The 27,616-nt window shown below is 43.1% G+C and overlaps 1 protein-coding gene across 1 annotated transcript in view; it reads left to right on the top strand.

Annotated features, from left to right (window-relative positions):
• Positions 1–27,616, top strand: part of LOC118090347 (cadherin-6) — a 146,106-nt gene that overhangs the window by 74,982 nt on the left and 43,508 nt on the right. The window contains exon 3 of the mRNA XM_035125971.2: positions 27,167–27,461. Within this exon, the coding sequence (XP_034981862.1) occupies positions 27,167–27,461 (295 nt within the window). The remainder of the gene's footprint in view (positions 1–27,166; positions 27,462–27,616) is intronic.

Genomic DNA, 27,616 nt, shown 5'->3' with positions numbered 1-27,616 from the left:
CATTAGTTCCCATTAAGAGCCATTTTCTTGGCCACTTCAGCCATTAGCTTTGCAATCTACACAAGAAAAGGTACTGCCAGCCTGTTATTCATAACTCTCGTGTGTGTGTGTGTGTGTGTGTGTGTGTGTGTGTGTTTTCAGTGTTCATTCTGCAATGGAGCATACTCACATTTGAATATTATGATGTAGCCATCATCATGATGGACATGCCAGTGTGATCTTGGATCTATGGAGGTAGGACCTGCAAAATCAGAAAACAGTGTTCTAACTGTGTAGTTCTTCCCAATGCACTGACGCCTGTCCCTTGGAAGACCTAAAGTGTGTACTTAGGTCTTCATTCCACAAACTGCACTGGAAGTCTCTTAGCTCAAATATGGATACTAGGATCTGAATCTGATCAAAGAAATGTGATAGGCCCTGAAGTTATTTTTTTGAAGTTATTTATTTGAGTGTGAATGGCACTCTGTTTTGCAAAGTATGGAATGGACACATGTTATATGAATGTCATTGATTCCATGGCCACGGGCACTTCACAACTAGCCTTCTTGGGTGTCAAAGCAACTCACATCCTTGTAATTGAACAATTAGCCATGGGGCATGAAAGACAAGCACATGCGTTATTGGAAGTGGCTGAAGTGTTAGAATAGGGGTGCCTTATGCAAATGTCTCATTGATTATAGCAGAGTCAACACAAAAAAAGTTTTTTATGCATCACTAAATGGTGGGAGCTATGAGTGACAATGGGTTTGTGTAGTAGATAATGCTGATTTATATAATGTTGATATTTGATCTTTGTCTAAGAGGCATATTTCATCCACAGATGAATCCAGGTTTGTGTGGCAATATGCAATATGCCCTCTGGTGCCCCCTTCCAGTTAGTGTCCCTCACCCACCATGGTGGGATTGCCTGTCAATGGCAGGCAGCTCTGATGAGTATTTCTTCAGGCCTAGTTAAAATTTAAATGTCAGCCCCCACTGGGGTGCAGTGACAGGGCAACACCATGTCAGAGACAAATAAAAAAAAATTAAATAGTGCCAGAAAGTCACCCAGCTCTCACTGGAGCACAAGGAGGAAAAGGCAGCCTGGGTAGCTCAGTTTGGTTCGAGTGTAGTGCTGATGATGCCATGGTTTCACAGGGGGTTTGACTAGATGCTTCTTAGGATCCCTTGCGTGTCGAGGTCACCGGATCCCCCCCCAAAAAATTCACACACACACACACACGAATTAAGTTTAAGGTTTTTGGCATTATTTTGGCCACAACTTTATTAAAATACAATCAAATGTGAGTGGTTGCTTAGGCATTGGTTAACCCATCTGTCCCCCGCCTTGGGACAGATTCTGCACTGACTTCCTCTAGTCAATTGTGGAAGTCAGTAGGTAAGCATTCTCAGAGGGAGGACGGAGCCGGGTACCAGGCCCTTCTTGTCCTCCCTCGAGTGTTCCCCGAGGCTCAATTTGCTCTGTGTTAGGCCCAATCCCCTAACGGGGTACTGACGAGAGCCGTTCGAGCCCCAGGATTCCTTTAACGGAATACCTCTATAAGCAGCAGCAATTTAGCGTAACTTTCCAGCCTTTCCATACTCCTCTTTCCATAATCCTCTTTCCAGCCAATTTCTTTCCAGCCCATTTTAACCTATCCCTAACCGCCAACCTTACAAGTTGTGAAGATTTGCTATGCAGTAGGCAAAAACCAAATGGCAACAGCCAATCAGCCAGATGGCAAAATTCCTACCGGGCCCCTGCCCCGAAGCAGGCGACCCCATGACAGGCACAGCAATGTCAATACGCAAAGCATCCTTAAAAAAGGAGGTGGGCGGGAGGGAAATCCGAAGCACTTGGCAAAAGTGAAAGCAATATAGTCACACAGGGGTTTTTATAGGCTTATTAATAATAATAATATTATTATTATAGGGGCCGACCCTTATTTCAAACTGCAACAATCTTTTCTACCCAGCAACAGCACCAAAATGCTCAGTCATGCCAGTGGCCATTTTACCTAATCTGCCTAGCAACAGCAGGGTCATCCTGATTTCCCCTCCAACAACACGTGCTCTCCATAATTGGAGAACCCGTTTTCCGACTCCACAATTCTGATTCTAAAAGGTGAGTGCAAGGCAGGTATCAGCAATGGCTGCTGCTGCGGCCATGGCAGCTTTCCCAAGTTGATGCTGGTTTTATCCCATAGTAGATTATAGAATGCAGTATCCCCAACCAACCTCACGTCCTCTCAAGCTAACAGCTCATGGTTAGTCTAGGTTCTGGTGAGCCAAACTGACCAGTGAGAAGCCAAGCAGATACGAACTTATCTCTGAGAGCCCACACTTTCACACCGTCCCAGTAAGCCATAGTTTACCGTGATGTGCAAACTGGGCCAATCGATGAACAATCAGGTGTCATTCTTTGTTGTATCCCAACGAACCTAGTGAGACATCAGCCAGTGAAATCTTAACTGGTATCTACAAAAGTAGGAACCCACAATCTTTGATCAGCTAGAAGCTGAGCTGGAATTATTTATAGCAGTTTATGTGCTGTAGCTGCTCACCAGAGTGATTGATGGGCTTGGTAGCATTTTAACCTGAAGGTATCTTTTCTTCTGATTCAAAGAATATGACATTTGGCAGGATCTCTAGAACAGAAAATAAAATGCAAATACTTGAATCAGGCTCTCTCTCTTTTTCCCCTTTAAAGGGATAATGTTTTCCAGTGTTATTGTACACCGTAAATCTTGAACGAAGATGCACTGAAACGTGAAAAAAGGAGGCGGAAGTTTATATGCTGGCTATAAAATGCTATCAGACGGAAACAAGAATTAGAAGTCAAGACTCTCCTATAGTAGGGCCAAGGAAGTTCATGAGCACACATGCAATTAAATGTGCTTTGACTCCTGTTCATAACTGTCAAGTTTTCCCTTTTCTCGTGAGGAAGGCTATTCAGCATAAGGGAATTTCCCTTAAAAAAAATTGGAGAACTTGACAGCTATGCTCCTGTTCGATTCTCACTGTCTGAGAAGCTGAAATGAGGAAGGAACAATGTGCAGGCATCTCTTTAAAATAGCACTACATTGTCCTGTTTCTCAGCTGATTTGTTTGTTATAAGCAGGATTTCAGAACAGTGCCTTCATAAACCCTGCCAATGATTACTTTTGCCAAGAAAGATACCATAATAATAACAATAATGTATTATTTATACCCCACCCATCTGGCGGCTTCCAACAAAAGATTAAAAATACATTAAAACATCAGTCATTAAAAACTTCCCTAAACAGGGCTGCCTTCAGATGTCTTCTAAACATCAGATAGTTGCTTATTTCTTTGACATGGGAGGGCATTCCACAGGGCAGGTGCCACCACTGAGAAGTCCCTCTGCCTGGTTCCCTGTAACCTCACTTCTCTCAGTGAGGGAACTGCCAGAAGGCCCTCGGTGCTGAACGATGGGGGTAGAGATGCTCCTTCAGGAAGAAGGAAGGAAGGAAGGAAGGAAGGAAGGAAGGAAGGAAGGAGAAAGAAAGAAAGCTGGAACAGCTCTCATGCCACCTCTCCCTCTCTCACACATGCACATAAAACATAACTGGGAAAAGAATACATAAATAGTGTGTAAACGGCTATCATGTTTTTTTATTATAAAATAACTAGACCCTTATTTTCCTCTAGTCCACACATCATTATGCTATATTAGTTGATCTCCAATGCTTCCCCAATCTTACTGCATTCCTGTCACCTAGGGCACATTCAACAGGAAGTTACAGGGTGTGCACTGCTTGTAAATAAAGCAATCTGTCCACCCCAAAACAGTAATGAAGTCATGATTGCATATAATTGCCCCAACACTATCATGAGGAAGAAGAAGAGGAAGAAGAGGAAGAAGAGGAAGAGGAAGAGGAAGAAGAAGAAGAAGAGGAGGAGGAGGAGGAGGAGGAGGAAGAAGAAGAAAAAGAAGAAGTCCCCCATCTGACTGAATAATCACAAATGCACAAAAGAATGTGCAGACATTTAAAACATAGTAAAACACTCACAAGAAGTTTTTCTCAAAAGAAAATCCCTCCACCCACTATATGTTGAAGTACTGATACTGAGGGCAGCCTGGGCACACACTGAGACTCCCCCCCTTCCCTCTACAAAGTTGAGAGTAGGATGCTGGCAGTGGCATGGAGGTTCAAAGATAAGATTTGACACCATTTCAGCCCCATTCTGTCATGGACCTGTTCATCTCTAATCCCCGTTGTTTGAAAACTAAATTTTGATAATTATTGGTAGAATAATACAGGCCCTCTGTGCATGTTTGGAGGCATTCTCTTTTGCCCCCTCTTTGTGACAGTGCTCCAGAGAGACTTAACTTTAGAAAATTCAGATGCTAAATGCATTGGGCGGGGGGGGGGGGAGAGATCAGCTGGTTGCGCTTAGCTGCTTTGAAACTAAGCCTTACAGCAAGTTTCTAGAATCTCAAAAACCTAGACGGCGGCCGGGGTGGGGTGGGGGGAATCTTCTGATTAGTCAGAGAAATTAGGCATGTGGCAGGATCTCTCCCTTGGATTGGGCTGCCCCCACAGCTGTCTTGGGATTATGAATACCGAAAGCAAAAGCTGTATCAGGTTGGCATCTGTGCAGGGAAGCTGGTGGTTCTGTGAAGTGGCATGGAAACCATTGTGAACTGCCCTGAGATCTGCAAATGAAGAGTGGTGTACGTATAAAATAATGGAATTCCACTTGTTGGAGGAGGACAGGGTGGAGAACCAGTTGGTGAAGGGCGGGGGCAGCATCTGATTTTATTTTATTTTTAAAATGGAAAATGTCTTAAGTATGTGCAAATTTATCAAGACTCTAAAAACCTGTGGTAAAGGGATAACAATTTGTATTCTCCATGGGCTTTGATGCATGGATTGTGCTTTGCAGTTGGGATACAGATTGTAACAATGTATAGTTGAGTTTGGGAAATCATTTTCAGATGAATGGGAAAGGTTCAGGTGATTTCTTCTTATTCCCTGAGGTAGGTGGCTTGGCTCACTTCGAGAGCCATATGCTTTGTTTCATTTATTCAAGAAGGATCCCCTTCCCCTTTGCAGATGGCATTCTGTTTTCTGCCTGGATGGTGGCATCTGTTTGGTGTGACATAGGAAGTTTTCACCCGGATTCACCAACTGTGGAGTACAAGGATACATTGTGTGTGTGTGGATTCCCTTCCAGGTCTTGCGTGCTTTTGTCTTTTTACATGGCCTTGGGCAAATAGCTCTCTCACAAAAAGATGATTCCCCCCCCTTTCTTTCTTTCTTTCTTTCTTTCTTTCTTTTAAAATGGGCAGCATTCCTCACCTGCTCTAGTCACCTAGAGTCATCTCCTCTCCACGCACTTTATTTTCCATATTCTGCTTGCGGTACACTTTTAGCCTGGATTGTGTTGGGCCAACTCCATAGCTCCACATTCACAGGAGTGCCCTTATTTTCATCTCTGAAATGCTGAAGGGATTGCAACTACCCTCCTATATCAAAGAAACACTTTGGGAAAGGGCTTCAGGTATAAATACAGTATATATATATATGCTTTGTTGTTTCATTGAAAACAAATTTCCCTGGACAGTAAAAGAAAGGTCTACTGCAGTGTAGGAATCACAATAATAAAGACAAGGTGCCAAAGTAGACAGGATTTATCTCATTAATACTGTAGCCCCATAGCCTTGATACTGTTCACTGAACCAATCATTCAGACTACAGAAGTGTAGAACTGCGTGAGTGGGAGGACCAAGGTCATGCATCCAGACTCTTGCACTCAGATGTGATGCTCTCTGTCCAGACTCCCAATAACTGATTGGTTCAGGTCCACCCAGAAAGGTCAAAACATGTCTTTCTCATGTCATTGCAAGGTGAAAACATGTCTTTCTCTGGATGAGGAAATGCTACAGGGAATCTCAGCCCAGTCAAACTCAAATGAAACACATTTTAAACACGTGCTATAAAACACTGATGCGGGAGGTGGGTGGCGCTGTGGTCTAAACCACTGAGCCTTGGGCTTGCCGATCGGAAGGTTGGCAGTTCGAATCCCTGCAATGGGGTGAGCTCCCGTTGCTCGGCCCCAACTCCTGCCAACCTAGTAGTTCGAAAGCACGCCAAAGTGCAAGTAGATAAATAGGTACCGCTCCGGTGCGAAGGTAAACGGCATTTCCGTGCGCTGCTCTGCTTTCACCAGAAGCGGCTTAATCATGCAGGCCACATGACCCAGAAAAACTGTCTGTGGACAAACATCGGCTCCCTCGGACACTAAAGTGAGATGAGCACAGCAACTCCAGAATCGTCTGTGACTGGACTTAACTGTCAGGGGTCCTTTACCTTTACCTATAAAACACTGAATGTTATTCATTTCTGTTTAGTGTGGAGGAAAGAGGTTCATGCTGAAAACATAACACATAAGTGGCTTGGGGAATGCCAGATTTGCAGTCAGGCATATGATCAGCATTGGGGTACATGTGTTGTATACATGAATCCAGGGGCGGAGGAAGGGGGTGTGGTGGGTGCAGTCCGTCCCGGGTGTCACCACTGGGGTGTGTGTGACAAAATGGCAGGTGGCACTCACCACGGGGCTTGCAGCATGCCCAAACCACGCATCTCTCCTGCCCAAATGGTCTGCCCGCTGCCTCTCCCCCGCCAGCTGTAGGAGGAGGCAGTGGGAGGAGACAGGCAGACTCTGGAGGCCCTGCGGTGTCCCATACCCCTATAGGCAGCTCTCCTTGCCCTGCCTCTATGGGTGGCTCACCCCACCCCTGGGTGCACCACTCCAGGTGCCTGAGCGGCTTCCTCCGCCGCTGCATGAACCCCATTATTGTCCCTAAGCATACCCCTTCCTTTCCTTCAATATGAATGAAAGTCTGCCGTTCGCTTGTGGGGAGAAAACCCCCAGAGAAAATGCATCAATTGCCCCTGGACACTACTGAGAGGGGGCAACATGGAAGAGGAGCACAACTGCATGATGGAAATTTTGTTTCAGCAAGGTATTTGTCAGCAAAAGTTAAGAACAGGAGAGCAAGGATTAGCAAGGTTGTTCCTCTCTCTTGGGTCCCTTTCCTCCCTTCCCCAAACCCGTGAACACACACAACTCCTTCCTCTTTCACAGACTGTATTCCTTTTCGCTTTGGCACACTGAGTCTCTTAGCCTTCTATCCCAGGTGGCAAGGAGGGGGGGGGGGAAGACATGGCGTTCTGTTTCTTTTTATTTCTATCATTAATATTCTACGCTCCGTCCCTCGCCTTTCCTGACCTCCCTTTCTTCCATCCACCCTCGAACGTATGTACTCACTACACTTCCTGTATCCTTTTGTTCCCCTCCTCAGATCACTGACATTGATGGAAATTCACTGCACAGTCAATCCATCATAACAATGCAGAGGTAACTTTTGAAATGACAGGCAGCTGATGTGTTAGTGGCTATGAAGAGATGGGAGGGGGCTGGTGGAAGCTGAAAAGGCAACCTGAACTTTTCATGCTCATCCAGTTGTACTGCCGAAATCAAATGTGGAGACGAGGGATATAGAAACCAGAAGTTGTAAGACGCATCAAACTCAACCCTTCAAATTAGTTACATGCCTCCTTATTATTGATCCATTTCTTTGGGGCCCCCAAGGCAACCTAGAAGGTTCATTAAACCAACCATCGTTCAGTTACAAGCATCTCGTTACAACCATCTCTCTCCATTGTCTTATCTCGGGCCTTTATCTAAAGTCCCTGGCAAGTATAGTCAGGAATGAGAGCATTCCAAAGTAAACATTTTATTTTATTTTTTTGCAACAGAAAAGAAAAAAGCAGCAGTCCCCATTTTTGCACCAAGACACCTCAAATTCAGCAGATGTAATGAAATGCACAAAATATAATATATAGCTTCTATTAAGCTCCAGACACAGTATGTTAATAACTCACATTTATCAACATCAAATGTATGTTAGATTCTATCCACCCTGAATTATTCACATTTTGAGCATTGTTCTGCCCTTTAAAAACAGCCAAAGAAAATATACGTCATGCAGTATTTATTATCGATCCATATTAAGAAACTTACATAGCAGTGCAGGAACAAACCAAGCAAATAAAGAGGAAGTCATCCCCCAAGAACCAGATAAAGAAAATGAAACCCTAGAGAAGTCAGCAATGAGCTCTGATCTGGCTACATGCTTTCAACAACCACACGAGTTCAGACTTTTCATGGATGAAACTGGTAATACTATTGTGTGACTGTTTTATTCCTGTTGTCTGCCTGAGCCCGGTCCCCCTTCACGCATTGCCGAAGGCACTTCTCTGCTTCCTGTAAGCTATATTCATTTCCCCTGCAATTGCCTGCGCTGCTGTACTGGCTTCTGAAGAATGAAGTGTCAGCAAACTGATCACAACACTTCCCCCTTTTTTATTAGAAAAAAAGAAAAAGAACATTTAATAGAATACTTAATCTCATAATGGATCTGGCTGTGCGCATCACAGAATTGCTGGAATTCAAAACACATTCAGCACCAGTTGCTGCCTGAATAAGGGACGGGAGATATTAAATAATTGGGGCATATTTTTGTTCATGCATGTGCATTTGTGTGCTAGCATAAATGCTCCTCCGTCCCCCCCTCTTCCACCGCTAGCGCCATACGCACGGTGAGTTTTAACTTCTAGGGATCTGGGTTAGAGGATAAGAAGGGTAAATAATGGGGCACACAGATAGGGGCAGTTATTTGTCAGGGACGAGTATCAGAAAATTTGCAGTGTCCCTGATAAACAGGGAGAAACGGAGGGAAACAGGTAAGAAAAGTTGCCTGAGGTTGCTTTTTAACCTTCTTCCTTCCAGTGTCTCTTCTCTCTCTCTCTTTTAAATACTTTTTATTAATTTTTCATGCATAATCATTTATACAGGCTTATATAATCTTGTTCAAAATAAATATCCATAACAAAATAATATCAGTATGTATTCAAGGATAAAATCAATTGCAATACCAATAACAATTATATCACAAAATGCAACCAAGAAACCCCAACCTGCTCCCCTACAGTGTCTCTTCTCTCCCTGTGTGTGATGGGTTAGATAAGGATAGTGGACTTGTGGTCCTCCAGATGTTTTTGGATTAGAATTTGCATCACCCCTGACTGTGTGCCACGCTGGCTGGAGCTGATGCTGTTTTAGTTTGTATGCTTATTTCTGAAGTGTGTGGTTGAAATGGCCCTATGCATGTTCCTATATGACTTAAAAGATACATCTAGCCACTTCAATGGAACCTCAATATGTTGCAGATGGGGATGAACGATGTTTTCGCCATAACTTCTTAGAGAGTTCTTCATACTCTTCTGTGGACCTTCAAAGCCATAGAGCAGTTCATGGTTCAACCACTTGCTCTCCTCTGTACAAGGTGGGCGTTTAAAATCCCCCAAAATTAATCTCTGGGCCCCAGTTCACAGATGTTCGTTGGTCTCTCTGTTTCTAAAGTTTATGCATGTGTTTCATATGCACCCTTTGAGTCTTGAGGCTCGTCATTGGGCACAGCTTCCAGACTTCAGAACTCCTGGTGGGCGAGGCAGTTGAAAGTATTAGAGGAAGCATGATGTGAAGAGTCTTCTCCTTGGGTCTGTGATTACCTTGTTGGGCCCAATTTGGCCAGCAAGAAATCCTGTATTAGGATACTTAAATTCAGGCATGGGAAATCTGTGGCAGTTGATGTTGCACTCCAGGTCCCATCACTCCGAAACAACGGCCATGCAAGTTGGGACTGATGAATTTTTAAACATCTGGAATTTGATAACATCTGGAATTTGATAACATCAGGTTCCCTGTACCTTCTTTAGTTCTTACCTCCTCAAAGAATGCTTCATCTGCATGCTTGGCCTGATTTCATCTATGTATCAATACATGAATACTGTATATATAATATAGTCATAGAATTCCTGATCGTAGCACACCAGAATGCAAGAGGTACTCTATTTTTCAGTGCTCCCCGCCATGTAAACAGATTTCTGCATGTAGTAAACCAGCACAGCAGGAGAGAGCATCACATTAAACCTTTCTCCCTGAAAGGTTAGTCCAACATTCTTCCATCTCATCTTGCGCAGAGCACATTTCACCTGGCAGATTTTTGTATGGCAGGCTGGGGCAGCTCATTATGTAAAACCTGCATTAATAAAATGCAGCCTGAGTAACAACAGCAAAAAGTGATGTGTTTGTGCGTTTATGGTGGGCTGGGGAGGTGGTGTCAGGCAGGGAACCCCCTCGCGTCGCCATGAATTTCTGAACACAACGAGCATAACACCGATAATTCAAGTTTGGACTTGAAAAGTAGTTCCTCTCAGTTGCCTGGGACTTGAAACTCCGTCATCTCCCTCTGTTCTTCTCCACTCACCTCCTCCTCCTCCTTTCTCCTCCATATATGAGAGTAACATATACATCGACATGATTGCCCACATCAAGCGTTCAGCCTTCCTCTGGGTCACCTTTGTCAATAAGAAAAAGATGAGAGTTTGCTTTCAAGTGCATCCATCAGGGAGCGGTAAGAGTCTGTTACCTGCTGCTGAAAGGACATGATGTTTTATTCAACCACATCCTAGTGAAGACACTTGTGGATTTTAGACCAAAGGTTGCTTTTTATTTATAGTCCTTCCTTAAGAGTGCTCTCCCCGCTCGAGACTTCAAATGGGGGCTCACTGGGGTCAATCTGCTGTAGCATAGAGAACACGAGCAGTCTCTTTTTGTGTCTGTATCCACTCTCCATAGATTGGTGCTCCTTCGACTATCAAGAGAGTGATGTGCTGTTCTTTTCAGCCATTCCACCTCATCCCCCACTCACCTATTTGTAGTGAGAGGGTGAAAAAAGAAATCACCATGAAAACTGGAGAAGGGCAGGGGAAATATCAGCAAAAAATTAAATGAGGGCTTGGGGGGGCTTGTGTCAGGAGTCCAGGTTCCTAGCTTGATAACACAGCAAGCGTAGGACATAGGTAGTTAAAAAGGAGGGTTTATTGCAAAAACAAACAGATAGCCCCAGACGGCTCTAACAAAGCCTCTGGCACCATTACTCAAGATGACTCTTCTGAAGACTTCTTCCGGTGTCGACAGAAGATATTGAATTTACGACCCTTACGTCTCTTGTTTTGCTTCCTGTCCAACAGCCCTCCCATTCGCCAACTCTTAGGACTGAATGGATCAGCTCCAACCTCTTCCCGTTCAGAGAGGCTGTCTCTGAGTTTGTTCACACTGTTTTGTGCCTCTTGCAAGCTTTGGCTGCGTTCTAGCCCACACTCACCCACTGCCTTATCAGCCTGCCCATCAAGGTCAGGAAGAGCCAAAGTCTGCTGCTGCCTGACTAACATCTAAGCCTCTCTGTTCCTGACTGCTTTCTGCCGTTGGCTGCAAACCTTCTGGCTCAATAGCAAACATAGTTCGTTCTTCCTCATCTACACATATTTTTATGCACCGCTTATGTACTTTGCACACAAGTGAGCAGGCTGGTGTGCGTGAAGACACTATAGAGATGTGCATTCATGTAATCTGGGATTTTTTAAAAAAATGCCAAAGACCTTCAATCCATATTTAATTCGAATTCCGTCCCTCTGAATTAAAATTAATCTGAATTAACCAATTCTCAATTGAGAATTCATTCTTGGATTTCTCTTGATGGTTATGCTTGAATTGAGTGCTTAGCACTGCATTGCTTAGCAGTTGAACAAAAGTTCATAGCATGTGTGGGAGCCACATGGAAGTTTGTCTCATTTGTACCACCAGCTGCTAAGTGTTCTCTTGAATCACCCCACCACAGAATGGATTCCCCTTGGCTTGTGCCAAAAACACGTGCTGGTTAAAAAAGGTTTCCAGGCATGTTGTTAGAAGACAGACATTTCAGAAACAAGAGGACATTTTGAGGAAAAGGACAAAGGAATAAAGGACAGAATTATAGTGTGTGCGTGCACTGCAGTAAGAGTAGCGTGTCGATGTTTTTGAGATGTTTCATCCCCCTCCAAAAAAAGTTCACCCCAAACTTCACCCTAAATGGAGGGCTTTCTCCATGCAGAAAAAAACCTAGTGTCCGATTCACCTTTTGTGTTATTGATCTTATCCCTTCATAGAAGAAACTCTCTGAAGTGGGGGGATAGTTGCTCAAACATTTATAAGAAACTTGGTCCTAAGTTTCTTAAATATATTCCTGGGATTAATTATATCTTAGTAACCTGTTGTGTAAGAACAAACTGAGCTGTAGAGGGACATTACTGAAATATTACACTTGAACATTTTTATTAATCATAAACTAATATAAACTATGTATTGCAAAACCCGCAGTCTGCAGGTCAGCAAGTAATAGAAAAACAGACCCCTTGAATGCAGCTAGTAGACGTTAGCAATAACATTATTCAATTACTTTTATTTTATACTCTGTCAAACAGGAAAGCCAAAATATCTTTGACCGCTCTGTGTGTTGCTTGTAAATGGACAAATAATCAGTGATAATTTGAGATGGAGCAGGATATAAGCAAAATAATAATAATAATAATGTTTGCCCCTCCCTACCCCTCTAGTCCTTAATCTTGCTTGCACACACTGTAAGATTGTTCTGTTGTGATGCTAATTTTTCAATAATGGGAACATTTTTCTGTTTCCTAGAAGAAAATGACTTTTGTGCTTTTTATGGCTTTCAAGTCTGCAGAGGTTTGGATTTTTATTCCTGATCACTGAAGTGTATATGCTGGGTAATAAAATAATTTGTAAACTCTCCTCTCCCTCCTCCCCACTCTCTCAGATATATGTAGAATGCAGAGCATTCATAATTCCCGGGATTTGAGGGTTATTTTTGTGTTGTTATTGCGTTAGCAAATTCCACCGGGGCAGTAAAGTATTGCCTTGGAAATTGGTGTGTGAATTTCAAATGGCAGCGATCCACATTTGTTCTATGGGGAATCCAGCGAGTGGAAGAGAGAACTTGTGGCTATATATTTCTTAGCCCGTTTCTATGCAAGAAGAAAACATGGGAGGTGACCGTGTGGAATTTATTTTCGCACAACAGCGTCCATCAGAATCATTTTCGGATTAATCCCAGCTTGCCATCTTTCCCCAGAAATGAGAGTTGCCTAGCTTGCACTTCCAACTTTTCTCACAGCTGCAGCTGGAATGTACTGTAGACTTTTTAGCACATTTGTGCCTTCCACACAGGGCAGCCTGGGATATTTCATTCCCCCACCTGTCCCCTTTACAATGGGCTTGCTTTCTAGGGAAATTATGAAGCAAGTGTGGTGCCTTTAGAGGTTTTTGAAGGGCAGATATAAAGGGATGGAGGGCAAGGGAGGTTTAATGTCTTATTGTTGGATATATTCAAGATTGAATTGCAAAAAAAAGCTGTAGAGTGGTACTTCAGTTTGTGAACGTCTCCGTTGATAAACGTTTCAGTTTTTGAATGCCATAAACTCAGAAGTAAATGCTTCCATTTTCGAATGCGCCTTGGAAGTTAAACGGCTTCCGCTGAGTGTATATTAGGGCAGTTCATAAAAAACCCTTTTTAAAAAAATGCCTGCTCCAAAGGGATTATATAGCTATATCTGAAATTTTATGCATATCAGTTAATATCTTGACCCTCCTCTACGAAAATAGCTGCTTACCTGGTCGTTTTCCTATGTCGTGAAGGCTGAAATTTCAATTCAGTGGAGCAGAGACAAGATATTAACTCAGGCATCCCCAAACTTCGGCCCTCCAGATGTTTTGGACTACAATACCCATCATCCCTGACCACTGGTCCTGTTAGCTAGGGATCATGGGAGTTGTAGGCCAAAACATATGGAGGGCCGCAGTTTGGGGATGCCTGTATTATCTGATAAGCATGAAATTTCAGATATAGCTATAGAATCCCTAGTGTAGTAAGATAAGAACTTTGGAGCAGGCATTTAAAAATAATAATAAGTTTTTTGTGAACCGCCCTAGTGTATATGCTATTTTTCTCAATTTTCTCAATTAAATTTGCAGACCCACCCCCTCTTTGCCTCTCGGTTTTCAAACGTTTTGGAACTCGATCTTCCCGAATGGATTACGTTCGAAAACCGAGGTACCACTGTATTTACGAATGCTTTTTTATTCCACGTAATAACCATGAAGTTGTTGTAAGTCCAAGTCAAATGGTTATTCCTTTTCAAAAGGGAAAGGGTTTGTGCCTATGGCATGCGTAGCTAGTGCATTGGCCCATGTCATCCTATGCATGTTTTTTTTGTGGAAGCAAGTCCATTGAGCTCAATGAGACTTACTCTCTAATAAGTGTATTTAGGGTTGCAGCTTTACAGCACCATCCTATTCTTGTTTACTCAGAAGAATGCCCCACTGTGATCAAAAGGTCTTGCTCCCATTTAAGTCGGTAGAGGATTTCAGCCATAATTATTTATAAGGATATCCAATCAGTGACTGTGTACATCCAGGATGTCGGCTGAAATGTAGCTGGACTAGGGCGTAATTGTATCAAGAACCCCTGAAACCAAGCTTTTCATTTTTAAAAAAAATAATATTGAGGATTTTTTAATGCATAAATTTTCCATTGTTACACATCAATCTTGCTTGTTGAGACATTTTTGCGTCAAGTTCTTTCCCCTGACATCACAGTGACATTCTGTAAAAGTAATCTAAACAGGTACAGGTTTAAAAAATAAGTGAACTACTTACTTTAAAAATAATTTTAAAATGGTCCTTTGATGATGACGATGATGATTTTCTTTTTTTGTTAGTTGGAAGGTCTTGGTTAAGTCCTAGGCTAGTTCAACTGCTGTTCAACTGTTTCTGTATTTGCAGCCCATGTACAAATTAGACTGAAATCTGTACTCTAAAGTGTGGAGTTAAGGGTGCTAATTTACCCATAACCTGTGGGTTTATGTCCACTAAGGGTCTCCTCACATACAGGAGGCTTATTTTAAATTTAAACAAAAACCTAGCCTGTGCAGCGGGTAGGAGCAAAACCTCTGCCTGGATTGAAAGTCCATACCTTATCCTCTTAATCATTACATCTTGACTATGTAGGCGCCTGGTTTGCTATGCAATATGTCTAGAGATGACTTGTTTCCCTCCTCCAACAGCCTTCCTTTTCCAGCCAGTGAATTAGTAAGGCCTATTTAGTAAAGCTTTGCAGACGGTCTGTGGATTGCTTCCCGATCATGCCATTCTATGTGGGAAAGCACCCTTATAGAAAGAGGTGTTTGATCTTCCTCGCTTTAACTTAGCTTCATAAATTAGAAGAAGAGCATTGATTTGTGGCTAGGGGGATTAATGGAAGGAAAGCCTTGCTGGCAGCTACACAGCCCCGTTGAGAAACATTTAAAAATGGTATATTAATTTGTAAGAAAAACTAGATATTGATTGGCAGTGGAATTCTGTCTGTCTGTCTGTTTATTTGTTTGTTTGTTTGTGAGATTTTCTGGATATTGTTGTGTAGAACTGAACATGATATACCTGGCTGAATTGCTTCCTAGGTAAGCAATAGGCTGTATGCCGCTCTATAAATCTCTGATTCAAAACGAGCTTATTACTTGGAAAAAGTAACAGCGCAAACGATGCCAGCATCTGCCTTGTGTAAACCAGTATTTTAACCTGACAGCTACTCGCCCACCTTCTATTCAGTATTTCAAGCAGTTTGCCGTATGTTCTGTATCTTGTTAGTGGTGAATCACAAATCTCTTCACCGCAGAAACAAGAAAACAGCTGCACTGAATCTCCTAAGCACAAATAAGTTATAAAACGTAACAGACAGTGTATAGGTTCGTGACAATTTCAAGATGCTTGCAGACACCTGAGTTAGTGCCTCCCCTTATAATTTTCCAGACTGCGGTCACCCATGGATAGCTGAATGACACTAGATTTTCATTCTCGAGATTGAACTGTACATGACATATTGCATTAGCTTTAAAGCCTTAACTACATCCTGTTTCCCCCTTTGCCCAATTTCAACCATAACTCCCAATTTCTATTGACTGAACTTTGCTAGCATTGCCCTTGCTTCCCTTTGAGCTACCCTGTTACTAAGTTCATACCTAGAAGCTGTCACTATTCAGATTTTCAGGAGAGGTAACTTTGGCCATTCTTGGTCACCATGAACAGAATTTGGTGGTGGCCAGCTTGTGGTGGCCCTCATTGAGTGCAAGCTCAAATGTCAGGAACATTGGCCATTGCTGGATCCAATATGTTGGACTCGCTCACAAGACATTTGGGGGGTATGTTGGGACATCTCTTTGGGGGCCCAGTTTGATAGCTACCCATGGTGAATGGGTTATACAGCGGTACCTCGGTTTAAGTACACAATTGGTTCCGAAAGTCTGTACTTAACCTGAAGCGAACTTTCCCATTGAAAGTAATGGAAAATGGATTAAATCCGTTCCAGACGGGTCCGCGGAGTACTCAACCTGAAGCGTACTTAACCCGAAGTATGAGTGTAATTAGTTCTGGAAGTCCATACTTAACCTGAAGCAAACTTTTCCACTGAAAGTAATGGAAAGCAGATTAATCTGTTCCAGACAGGTCCGTGGAGTACTTAAACTGAAAGTACTCAAACCGAAGCGTACTTAAACCAAGGTATGACTGTATATAGGTTCTGCAATGACAGAAGAAACCAAAATGTGTTGTCAACGGGTACATGAAGTAGGCACAACAGCCATTTTGAGTTTATTTGTTGTAATGCACAGTGTTAGGTAACATTTCTTTGTTCCACTCTTCTGCAAGAAGTTGCATTACAGAACAAGTTTGCTGCACCAAATATTACAGGTTTCAACAGGACTCCAGATAACAATTTGGACACATAGCTGATGATTTTTTGGAAAGTTCCCAATGATCTGCCCAGTAACTCCTGGATGGGTGCAGAAGCCGATAAAACATGTTTGTCCTCACACATCTGTATCATACACCAAAAGAAACAAAATGCAGCCTCCTGTGTTCTTAGTCAACTAGTGAGGAAATGCCAAAAAAAGAATGTTCTTAATTCTGGACCAAAGTAGATGAAATCAGAGGTGCAGAATTCCCATTGATGGGGGCAGGAGGGGGAAGATGGTGGTGCGAAGTGTCAACATCACATTGTGTATTTCTGATAGATGGTAAGAAGAAAAGAGAGGATATAGGCACAGGACAGACAACTCTGTGTCTTTTACATCTTCTAGTATAATCCTGTGACAAAAGTGTTACCGTGGTAATAGATGAAAGCTAATTTATAAAGTACAATAATAAATCATTCAGTTCATATGATATACTGCTGTGATGCTATTAGGCCTAAGTGCTGTCAATGTTAGACCGAAAGTAGAAAAGAGTTGTTGATCAAATCATATTTGGCTTTAAGGAGGGGAAAATAAAGAAAAATGAAGGGAGAAAGGGAGGAAAGATATATCATCAAATCAAACCTTTATTGTTACAATCGGTGACCAGCATTGTTGAGGCATATATAGTAAATAAAATAAAATTAGACTCCAAATTGCCGGTTCCAGTTAAAGGTAATCCTGCACATTGTTAGGCTCCTAAAATCCCATGGAAGCCAGTGGCATTTAAACCACCTAACTGTATCCAGGATCACACCTCAGGTCTGAAACTGCAGAACTTATAGGGCACAATACTGCTTGTTCCATATAGAGAAAACAGGGTGTGGTGCAGTTCTGTTGGGTGGTAATAAAGCTTACGGTTGCTGAATGCTTTCAAGTGAGCAGAGCAAGAATTTCCTGGACACAGCCAGGATGAGCTTATCCAGCTTGGGATATTGCTCACAATCTCTTCAGGAGCTGAACGAATAGTGCAGACTTTTTATGGTCGCTAGAGCTGCATCGCCAGCATTGTGTTAATGTCCACAGCTTGCAATTGTGTGGGAAACTTTGCTGCTTTAGTGCCCGTTGTCTGTGTGTGATTGTGAGACTACATCAGTACCATAAAATTAAGCTCTCCTTCACTGGAAGTCTTCTGTTAGGTGCTTTCTAGTTCTGGATTTCCTGCATCATGCAGAGAATTGAAATAAATGACCAGCTCTGATTTTTTTTAAAAAAATTGTAATGTATAATTACAACGGTTCATATATAAGAGGGTTTTTTTTAAATAAAAAAGGAATGAACAAAGTAGGTGCACTTTAACTACACTAAATTATGTTACTCATTATTTTCTGAAAAACACACAAAATAATTGCTAATATATATTATGGCTCATTGCCAGTACTCTATTAACTTCCTTTAATTACTATTGTGTCTCTGATACGCTGTCAGTTTCATACCATAAAAATAAACCAGCAAAATGAGATTAGCAATTATCAAACTCACACTAACACAATGTTCAGTTTGCTGTTTTTTGTTGTCACTGAACAAAAGGGAAAATGGACTTTTTGAAGTAAAATGTTTCAAGCATTCTGTATGTGGATTCATTTTTTTGCTAGCCTCCTAGATTTTCTTGGACCTTCGTGAAACCTTCCTTAGAACGCCATTTTCCTCTCCCTTTCAAGAATGTTTTGTTGTGTCCTTGTATACGTGTTCTTGTGTCATTCTTAGCAAGCGGGGTGCCAAAGATGTATCTCACCTGGGGCTCTTTTTAGACTGGAGAGAGCTTCAAATGTGAGGTTGGCATGGAGGGGGAGTGGATTGTTATAGTGGTGTAGAAAGAGTTATTGTTTGAGCTGTATCTTGTCCTGATCACACACAACAATCAGGATTGTTCCCTGTGCTGGCTCAAGACATTTTGCCTGAGCAAGCCTAAATATTTTGTCTGAGATGAAACCCACATATTCCTTCCCTGAAAAGTATTGTTGCCCCATTCTGACTGCTAATCCTGCCTCCATATATTCATTTTTTCTTCCTTTCTAAGACCTCAATCCTGTGCATATTGTCCTGTGAGTAATTCCCACTGAACTCAGTGGAACTTAATTCCAAGTATACCAAGAACTCCCAGAAGTGCAAGCTGGATATTGAAGGGGCAGAGGAACCAGAGACCATAAAGAAGGCTGGACCATAAAGAAGGCTGATCGCCAAAGAATTGATGCTTTTTGAATTATGGTGCTGGAGGAGACTCTTGAGAGTCCCATGGACTGCAAGAAGATCATTCTGAACGAAATCAGCCCTGAGTGCTCACTGGAAGGACAGATCGTGAAGCTGAGGCTCCAATACTTTGGCCACCTCATGAGCAGAGAAGACTCCCTGGAAAAGACCCTGATGTTGGGAAAGATTGAGGGCACAAGGAGAAGGAGACAACAGAGGACGAGATGGTTGGACAGTGTTCTCGAAGCTACGAACATGAGTTTGACCAAACTGTGGGAGGCAGTGGAAGACAGGAGTGCCTGGCGTGCTCTGATCCATGGGGTCACTAAACGACTAAACAACAACAACAACCTACATAGCATTATTCTGTTTATTTCACCCCATTTCTCTCTCTCTCTCTCTCTCTCTCTCTCTCTCTCTCTCTCTCTCACTCACACACACACACACACACACACACAAAATACATGTCTCGTTTCCGCGTTTCTTAGGAGAATTTCATACCCACTAGGGCCTAGGCTATCTTCTAACTAGGCAATAGAAAATATCTCACAGAGGAAGTGAACCTGTCTGTCTTTCCCTGTGGATTCTAACAGGTGTTAACACTGGCCAAAAAAACTTAAGGAAAGCAAACATAAGCAAAAGGTTTTGTAAAAACTAGTTTACTTCAAAATATCAACAGTATTTACACAACAGCATTGTGGAATGCATGCAGTTAAAAGTGTGATATTGGTAGCTGTAACAGACAAGATCATAATACAGTGCCAATCTATTTTTCTCAAATGCCCATGACATACACAAATTGCTATACCAGCTTTGCAGAATGGCTTAGAGCTGGGATGGTGAAGGGAAAAAAATGGAAGGAAGGGAAGGAAAAAAAGAAAGACCAGAAGCAAGAGAAGGGGAAAGGGAGAGAAAATGGAGGTGAAATAACAGGAGGAGGACTATAAAGAGGTAAATAGGTAGAAAGCAAATCAGAGAGAAAGAAACAAGGGAAGTCTGAGATGAGTAAGTCTCAAACACTAGACGAAAACTTTCCTCTATAACCTGGCCTTTGGCCAGTTAGCATTCTATGGCCTTTTAAATATGTTTCTGTTTTACTATGCATTTTGTGTTCTCCTTTTGTATTTTTATGTTGTGAACTGCCCCGTGATCTTCAGATGAAGGACACTATACAAATTTAATAAATAAAATAAAATTGCAGATTTTAAGCAAAGCATAGGAAGGGAAGGCCCATGAAACAAAGGATTTCTACTGCACAGATTTGTGTAGCAGCTGGGATCCCACTAGCAAAGGGGTGACTCTTCCTTTAATTATGACCAGTTGAAGATGCTCTGTAAGTACACATGCTTCCCTTTCTGAAGGGCACCAGCTGTTGTCCCACCAATCAAAGGAAAGGGTTTTCCCAGGTGCCAAGAAGCACCCCGAAAGAGTGGTCTCCTCATGGAGAAAAGAGCACCCCGAGGAAGGAAGAGCTGCCATTCCTGCCTCCTGCCAGACCGTCTTTCCACCAAGCGCACAGTGCGCCAACAACCTAGATCACAGCTATGAGGAAATGTGGAGGCATGGGAGTGGAAGCGAAGGTGTTCCCATCGCTGCCATAATGCACCATCTGAGCAAACGTTTTCCTAACAATGGAGCTGTCCTTGGTCCCCTCCCAGCTCAGCTACTGTAGCTTTCTGATTTGATTTACAGAGCTGCAGAAATGCAAAAGAACAAAAACGCACAAGAACAAAAATCAGTTTGTGAAAGGAATAATTCCACTCCTCAATAAAGCTTCCAGAGCGGCTTACAAATTGCAGCCTGATGTTTTTCATTCATATAAGTTAGGAGAAAAAGATACAGGGGCAAAAGGACAGGCAAAAGTAGGCTCTGAAATCTATTTGTGTGTGTGTGTGTGTGTGTGTGTGTGTGTGTGTGTGTGTGTGTGTGTGACTCGTGCAACTTTAGCAGTGCTTAAAACTAGATTTACAATTTTGTCATTGAATACTTGCATTTGCAAACAGTTGCCTGGAACACTGAAGGAAAACAAGTAGGGAAAGAGCTGGATAATCTTTATCTAAGTAGAGAATCATTACAAGTGAGTCAGATGATTAAACTTAACAATGGTATTCAAGTGAAATTAGTAAAACTGTGTCTACTGCAACACTTAACCTGTTTTTTATTTGTAGTTCATCTTCTGTCTGCTCTCCCTCTTGAGTGAATCATTTCACAAGGGACTCCTCATTAAACTCAGGGAGTTAAGCAAATTAATTTACTGTAAAGACTACGCCATTTTGTTCTCTCTTTTTTATTAAAAAACATTAGACACAGCACTTTCTGCCTTTTCCCCCTATCAAGTTGCAATTCACATGATGTTCAGAGTTGGGAATACAGTAAAGTCTAAAGATGCTTTCTTTACTGAATGAAGGCTTGAAATATTTCCCCTCCCATACATAAGAAAGAATAGTAAAGTGCTGGCTCATAATAAGGAACTGAATCTTAACTTGTTTAAAAATATCTATTATTTGCCACTGCGGTCGGTGGAAGCTTCTCAACACCTCTGCACACTTCAAGAAAGGCCAAGAGGACACCTTCTTCAGAGCGCCACTGCCAGTGTTTGCTATGGCAACTAGAAATACTGTTAACTTACAATGTTTTTTTTAAAAAATTAAAACTTAGTTTAAAAGGCTTTTCTGGCTGTAGCAGTAAACCACAGCTGCAATGCAGGCATTTTCTGAGCCAATATGAAAAAGCCCCTTCCGCCGTAGAAGGAGGGGGGGTTGTGGGCGCCACGAGGCCATCACGTGATGTGCTGGGGGGATGGTTGCCATCCCCCCCAACCCATTGGCTAGCTCCCAGATGGGCGCTCCCTTGGCGCGTCCAATCCGGATGTTCCAAAGGGGCGTGGCTCGCTGATTTAAGTGAGCATGGCCGGGAGTCAGCCTCTCTTCCTGGACCCCCCAGCCGCTTTGTTTTCCCACCCACCCTCCCTTTAGGCAAGGCTCTCCTTTTGACATTGCTATGGACCTCGGTTGGTCGCCGTTTAGGGGCCTGGTAGGAATTTCCCCACTTGGCAAATTGGCTCTGGCCTGGTGGTTTTCGCCTACCTCGTAGCAACTCGTCACAACTTTGGTTTTTGGCGGTAAGCATTGGATTATCTCTGAAAGGTTACAGGTGGAGGGGGGAGATTGCTGCCATCACCTTCCCCAGGCGAGGTAAACCTTGCCAACCCCTGATCTAGTCCTTCCCCTGCCCACCCCCTAATACCTATTCTTAAGAAGGTCTCTTTTCCAGTCTTCAGAGAGTAGCTGGAAGTGGGGAGGCAGAAAAAGGTCCTCCTTTCCATCCACTCTGCAGTTTTAATCGGAAATCTTAGGCGCAGTGCTGCAACCGGAGCTCAGAAGCAGCTCGCGCTCATGAAATTCCCTGTCGCAAAATGCGCCTAGAACAATGGGAGTTTTGAACACTGCCAATGAGAGGCCCTTTTCAGCCCTGGGGCGCTCAGCTAATGCCCAACCTGCTTTACCTCTGGTCTGGCCCTGCGTAGGATCCAGATGATGAGCAATATCAACACAGTAGATATTAGGCTGCTGAGTCAACAGTAGACTGTGTTGTCCTTTCTGGGAAAACAAGGTGGATCTCCAAATTCTGCAAGTTAGGTATGGCAAGAAGAGATGCAGGTGGATTGTAGCACTGTTGCTTTGAGTTAGCTGTGGATTAATTTTAATTAAATTCTAACCCTTCCTCAAAGGGTTAAAATTGAATATTGTGTCTGCTGAGGTCCTTCCCTGACCCCACCCCCCACTCCATCTCTTGCTGGTTTTAATGGAACAGAACGAACTACTAAGCTATTTGAAGAAGACCGAGTGTGTTCAATTGAGCCTGTTTTCCTCCTCAATCTTTTCATCTTTTGTTTCAGAAATTCTTTTATGCTATTATGTTAACACGTCAAATAGGTCAAGGTGCATCCTGTACTGGAATGAAAAGAGAGAGGAGGGTTAAAATAGTATAGTATTCTTCTTTTTTACAACAGCAGAAGCAGCAACAACAAAGCACAGATTCAAGGACAAATGCAGGGAGAGAAATATTCCTTTTGGTGACCCCCACAAGCTAAAGTTGCAAACATCCTTGACAAGAAGCATACGTATTGTTGTTGTTTTTAATCCTTCTGGGGGTTTACTCTAAATTATTGACTTGATGTTTAAAATGGAATGTGTTAAGGGGGGAAAGAGACTTATAACAAGAACCAATCTTTTGTGTGCAAAGTTGCTATTCACATACATACCTGAATCATTTTTAATTACTTCTACTTGAGGGTGAGTGCTTCAGCTGTCCTTGAAAGAGGAGGTGATGCTTTCTCTTCTTAAGATGACTTCCCTGGTCTTAGAAGAAGCGTTGTTCTTGTCCATGACAGCCATTATGTGTTGGCACCCACAACACTTTTATCAAGATATAAGTACTGTCGCCTCAGGTTTACCCCCCCCCTAAAAAAAAAAGCACTAGAACTATTGGATACTATTGTCCAATCACTAGTCCAAGGCACTCAAGAAGGTGGTTGTGGGGGCCACTTCAAGCGTGCTCAGGTGAATGTCCATTTAAATCCAGCTTCAGTCCAGTTTTGGGAGCAGAAACGGCATTGGCTCTCCTGACTAATGACCATTCCATTGTCAGGAGAGGGACAGGGAGAATGTTTTAACTGACCATGGCTTTTTTATGACTGAGTTGGGACTTGGAGGCATTGAATTGCAATGGTTCCGCTCCTGTCTCCAGGGATGGAGCCATTGGGTGACCTCTGCTCAGCCCTGCGGTAGATGTCCAACATGGTCCCACAAAGTTTGATCTGGTAGCCCAAGGTATTGGTCACCTGCACAAAGCCTCTGGTATCAGCCATCAGGGGATTTGGAGAGAAATGTCATTAGTACCCTGATGGAACTGAGCTCTGTTCCTTTGATACCAAGAGGTCCTGGAGATGTCTCTACTGTCTAGAGGTGGTAATTGACTGGATGTAGGGCTTGCCGATAAGAAGGTCGGCGGTTCGAATCCCTGCGATGGGGTGAGCTCCCGTTGCTCGGTCCCAGCTCCTGCCAACCTAGCAGTTTGAAAGCACGTCAAAGTGCAAGTAGATAAATAGGTACCGCTATAGTGGGAAGGTAAACGGCGTTTCCATGTGCTGCTCTGGTTTGCCAGAAGCGTCTTTGTCATGCTGGCCACATGACCTTGGAAGCTGTACACTGGCTCCCTTGGCCAATAATGCGCAACCCCAGAGTCGGTCACGACTGGACCTAATGGTCAGGAGTCCCTTTACCCTTTACCTAGGGCAATACATTAAGGTTAAATACTGTCAAAACAGAGGTGTTGTGGGTGGACCTTCCCCATGTCCAGGAATTGGGAGAACATCCAATTCTTGACAGAGCTCCCAGGAGCAGCTGCCTGGTTTCAGGGTGCTCCGGGTACCATCTTTGTCACTCGAGGTTCAGGTGGCCTCAGTGAGTAGGAGCACCAATGCCTGGCTTTGTCTGGGGTGCCAATGATAGCCATTTCTGGGAAAGGATAGAATAGCGATGGTTATTCATGCTCCTCCAAGTTGGAATAATGTAGTGCCCTCTTTGTGGAGTACTGTAGTAATGCCCTTTGAGGAGAGACTGTAAGTATAAACTAGTGCAAAATGCAGCAGTCAGGATGCCGGTAGGGTCATCAGGCTGCAAACATATTGCTCCTATTTTTTTAAAAAAAAGCTGTGCTGGTTGTTGATTGTTCTCCAGGACTAATTGAAGCTGCTTCCTTTGGTATCTAAAGCCCTTAATGGCCTGGGACTCAAATATCTGCAATCTTCCATACTGGCCTGCCTATGTCTTAAGATCAGTGAATGAAAGCCACCTTGGTGGTCCCTACATAGGATGAAGTGTGGATGCCTAGAGAAGGGCTTTTTCAGTGGTGGGTCTTCATTTGTGGAACTCCCTCCCTACTGAGGTACATCTGGCCTCACCTCTATGTAATTTTAGGCGATTGGTTAAATCAGATCTTTTTTAAGCAGGTGTTTGTAGGAGAACCCCAACTGGGCACATTGTTTAGTTTGCTGCTGCTGCTGCCACTAGTTGCTGTGTTATGTATTTAGAAGTTGTGTTATTTTATGGATTTTATGCTCTGTTTTTCTCTTGTTTGATTTGGCTATAAACTGCCTGTGGCTTGTGCAAAAAGGCAGCACGGTATATCAATTAATCAATCTTTATTACAGTCAGAGAGCGGACAGCAGTACAGTACATAAATCTAAATAAATAGATAAATGCAATACGAAAATCAACTGTGTATAGCCACATGCACACATATTACCACAATTTCCATATATATATATTTATCACTTTTGTATCATATGTCAAACACACATCCCAGCAAGGACCCTGTTGCTCCCATGGTCTTTGGTGAGGGTGGGGCTCCCTTTGTTCACCAACCATATGAGGGTTTCCAACCTTTCTCCGTATGCTAAGTGAGTTAGGATCGCCCTCTCAACCTGCATTAACTCTCTCGGCGGATGGTTGGGGTTGGGAGAGAAGTGTCCTTGCAGATTCAGCACACTTCTTGCTTTGCATGATTTAAAGAAAAAAAGCAATACAGTGCATGATCTTTGCAACTCTCGCTTTTTATTGCATTTCACTGCGTCGCGTAGCACAGAATGGTGTTATGCAAACACAAGGGAGATGCAAATGTTGTGTTCCATACAGTGTCCCCCATGAGAAGCATATGCATTTGGGAAAAACACCATCAAACAGAAGAGAAAAGAAAATGATTTTAATGATATAAATAAATGCCTTTTTATATTCCACAAGTGAGTGTTTTGAAAATGCAAACCTGGGGGGGGGGGGGGGTGATAAATAACTATATTCAGGGGCGTAGGAAGATAGGGGTGGTAGGGGCGGGCCGCCCCGAGCGGCAGGCTCCAAGGGGCGCCATTGTGGGCACCCACCCCGCCCCAAAACACAAGCCCTGCCCCCAGAACGTGTGCCATGGACCTCCAGGAGGCACGCCCCACCCCTGGAATGCGCGCCACGCCCCTCCGAGAGGCACACCGTGCCCCCAGGAGGCGCGCCCCCGGTGTCGGAGCATGAAGCTCTGCCACTGACTGTATTGGTATAGGCATGGAGGAGGCAGTTATTCCTTTCTTCCCTTCCTGTAGGCCCAAGAAGACTCTTTTTTAGCTGATGCTTGTGTTAGGAGGAAATCTTTCCACTGGCACTGATTGCAAATATCAGCTTCAGAGGAAGGATTTTCCTTAGGACAACAGCAAGGGAGGAAAGGGTTACTTCTTCATGCCTGCAGTGATCCTGGTTATCACTCGCACAAAGACACGACACCCACCCCTTAATGTTATTTGCATTTTTAAAAGCCTGCATGTTAAATGAAAGGATTCAACTACTAAGCTTTTGACCTCCCCTCCCCTCCCCTCATGTGCTGTTTTGGGAATTCACCTGACCATCACTCCTGATTCCATTGTGCAAGTGGAAGTCCTTGCACTGGTCTTCTGCCAAGAGGGCTCATTAAATGAATCCTGCCGTTTATGTCACTTCTAGTTTGGCCTTTACTTGGTTCTGTGCACAGGTCACCTAGACAACAAATGAAAAGCTACATTTAAGGTCACATCTGGTTTGGCCCAATGACAGGCTAGGTTTGCTGGCTTCCAGAACGGAGATCTGCCCTTTTTTAAAAAATGGATGCTAGTAAAAACAAGGTGGCCAGACCTTAGCAAGCAAGGCTAATAATATAGTCAAGGTTCATCACAATGTGCTATGTTCTCTTTTTAAAACAGCATCCTTAAAAACAACAGCAGGAACTTGAAATTGGGCAAGCTGGAAATAGCTTTTGATGGGAAAGGATTGAGAAGAACAATGCAAAAAACAAACTCACTGAGATGTTCTAACCAGCAAAGAGTGGTTAAGCATGAGAGCCAGTGTGGTGTAGTGGTTAAGAGTGGTAGACTCGTAATCTGGTGAACCGGGTTCGCTTCCCCGCTCCTCCACATGCAGCTGCTGGGTGACCTTGGGCTAGTCACACTTCTTTGAAGTCTCTCAGCTCACAGAGTGTTTGTTGTGGGGAGGAAGGGAAAGGAGAATGTTAACCGTTTTGAGACTCCTTAGGGTGATATCAAATCCAAACTCCTCCTCTTCTTCACATTGACAGAGATTCACACTCGGAAATGGTTTCCCCATTATTTGCCCCTTTGCTTAATTTTTTTATTTCTGTTGCAGCTTCATTCTGACCAGGATAAAGGAGACTCTACACTTAAATACATCCTTTCAGGAGATGGAGCAGGAGACCTCTTCATTATCAATGAGAAAACTGGAGATATACAGGCCACAAGGAGACTGGACAGGGAAGAGAAGCCTGTCTACATTCTCCGTGCTCAAGCTATCAACAAAAAAACTGGAAAGCCAGTGGAGCCAGAGTCAGAGTTCATCATTAAGATCCACGACATCAACGACAACGAGCCACTGTTTACAAAGGACACTTACAATGCCAGCGTCCCAGAAATGTCTGATGTAGGTAGGTGTCACATCAGTCTATTATTATAACTATTGCTATTAATATTAACATTATCATTTGTACATCACTTTTATACCAGGGCAGCTTATAGGAAAAAAGAAAAGAAATTGCATGCAATTAAAACAATTAAAAAACCAAGAAACAACAAGCAAGAA

This window comes from Zootoca vivipara, chromosome 8, assembly GCF_963506605.1.
Source record: "Zootoca vivipara chromosome 8, rZooViv1.1, whole genome shotgun sequence".
Taxonomy (NCBI): domain Eukaryota; kingdom Metazoa; phylum Chordata; class Lepidosauria; order Squamata; family Lacertidae; genus Zootoca; species Zootoca vivipara.
The sequence above is the reverse complement of the archived record's forward strand: the minus strand, read 5'-3'. Positions and strand labels throughout refer to the sequence as shown.